At 45.5% G+C, this 1,817-nt stretch overlaps 1 protein-coding gene across 1 annotated transcript in view; it reads right to left on the bottom strand.

The window, feature by feature from the left end:
- T265_02735 (hypothetical protein) overlaps positions 1 to 1,517 on the bottom strand; it is a gene marked incomplete at both ends in the record, with an annotated part of 24,636 nt that extends 23,119 nt beyond the window's left edge. Inside the window, one exon of the mRNA XM_009167050.1 lies at positions 1,303 to 1,517. Within this exon, the coding sequence (XP_009165314.1) occupies positions 1,303 to 1,384 (82 nt within the window). The remainder of the gene's footprint in view (positions 1 to 1,302) is intronic.
- Between the last annotated feature and the right edge of the window lie 300 nt (positions 1,518 to 1,817).

The following is a 1,817-nucleotide window of genomic DNA, read 5'->3' as shown; positions in this document are numbered from 1 at the left end:
TCCACCTTTATTCTTTTCTTTACAATAAGGCTTTCAAATAAGTCATGGTTGTACGGCAGTGAAGCATCGGTGTTGAACACTGATGTCATGCTGTCGTTGATGATGATGAGCATGCGGGCTCAGATATTCCCAGACAGCCAAGCTGAGGCAAGAATACTAAGGTCCTCTACGAAAGCCTTTGGTTCGAAATCCAGGTGTTTCAGAGGGGATGTTGCCACAACACATATTCAACCACCAGGAAAGAGGCTGGCACAATTACCCCAGTAACTAGCATGGAAATTCAGACCATTTGTTGTAACTTTAGCAACCAACCAACACGATAGATGGTGACGACGAAATTAAAATGATCAAGACTTCTTACAATACACTGACTGACTTGTCGAATCAGTTCTTAGAAAGGGAATACTGCGCATGGATTATCTCGAAGGTAAAGTTGGTCGAATCAGCTATTACACACTAAGGGGCAAAGTTGATAGGAATGACTGAACACCTTGACACTGATTACCAGGCCTACTATTATTGTATGCTCTGCACTGTCTTCACCATCATCGACAGAATGACATCGGTGTTCAACACCGACGCTTGACTGCCGTACTTGAGATTGTTTCAAAGATTGCTTACAAAGCAGACCACAATGAAAGCTTAGGGAACCCGAGCTTCCTCTAAAGAGGGATCACTTCTACAAGCGGAGAGTTCTAGGAGGTGTGGTTGCTTCTCGGTAGCGTCGGAACAACGCGACAACAGCATATGAAGCTCTAAAAAAAATGAAATGCCCAGTCGCAATCTTCTCGACATACCTTCGCCAATAGGAACTAACCCGTTCGACATTCCAACCGAGGCAGCAGCATCTGAACCCTGGACGTTTCTCAGTACGGCGGCCCGTGAGGGTTTTCACCTTCTTCTCAGGCCACAAAACGTCGCTGAAGCGTGAATCACTGTTTGACCATAAGCGAAAAGGCTTACAGGGGCGCATACACTACCTCCTAAAATGACTAGCGCAATCAACAAGTCGCCAAGTTTATGACCAAAAATTATCGCCTATACAAGGCAGAGGTGTCCCGACATTTTTGCATTTCACCAATCAGGACCCAGTACCTACCGATAAGCTTTCCGCTCACACAGCATATACGGCAACGGACCGAAGAAGTATCGAGGTACATGCGAAGATCTCTTTGAGCAAAACGCAGCTTGCCACAATCTCATTCGATGGGACCAATAAGACCAGTATTAAAATGCACAAACTAGTTCCAGAGAGTAATCGAATCAGTATCAAATATCCTAATGATGTTCACAACCACTTACTGTAGTTTTGTGAATGTTCCTTGACTGAAGAGGTGAATAAATGAGTGGGAGGATTGTATACTGTTCCGTACAGATTCAGCATTTTTCATGTGGAAATAAATGAATCCATGGCTGCAACACTCTGGACGTTATTCTGCCTGTAATCAAGGCAATACTCCTCGCTAAACGTCAAGGTAAACCAGGGCGCCACAAATTGCGGGCAACGCTCAAACTCGGCGCCAGAGAGAATCCGGAAAGTTAAAACAACCCGCTCAGGATACCGATGTTTTTCACTAATTCGCAGTATAGTGCCACCAGATAGTATAATAGGCTTGCCGGCACGTCCGAGTTTTGGCACAAATTCAGCGGAGTGAGACGGTCTTTTGGGTGCATGTCACTCGCTCGGCGTGGAAATATTAGACTAGGTGGAGCTACCTGCAGGCAATCAGAATGGTTATAGCGATCGCGGTTCCATGATCGTGACATCACACCTGGATCCGTGGATAGCTCCGTACATGAATATCTTGCGTTGTTCT

The sequence above is a fragment of the Opisthorchis viverrini genome (genome assembly GCF_000715545.1).
Source record: "Opisthorchis viverrini unplaced genomic scaffold opera_v5_35, whole genome shotgun sequence".
NCBI classification, from domain to species: Eukaryota; Metazoa; Platyhelminthes; class Trematoda; order Opisthorchiida; family Opisthorchiidae; genus Opisthorchis; species Opisthorchis viverrini.
The sequence above is the reverse complement of the archived record's forward strand: the minus strand, read 5'-3'. Positions and strand labels throughout refer to the sequence as shown.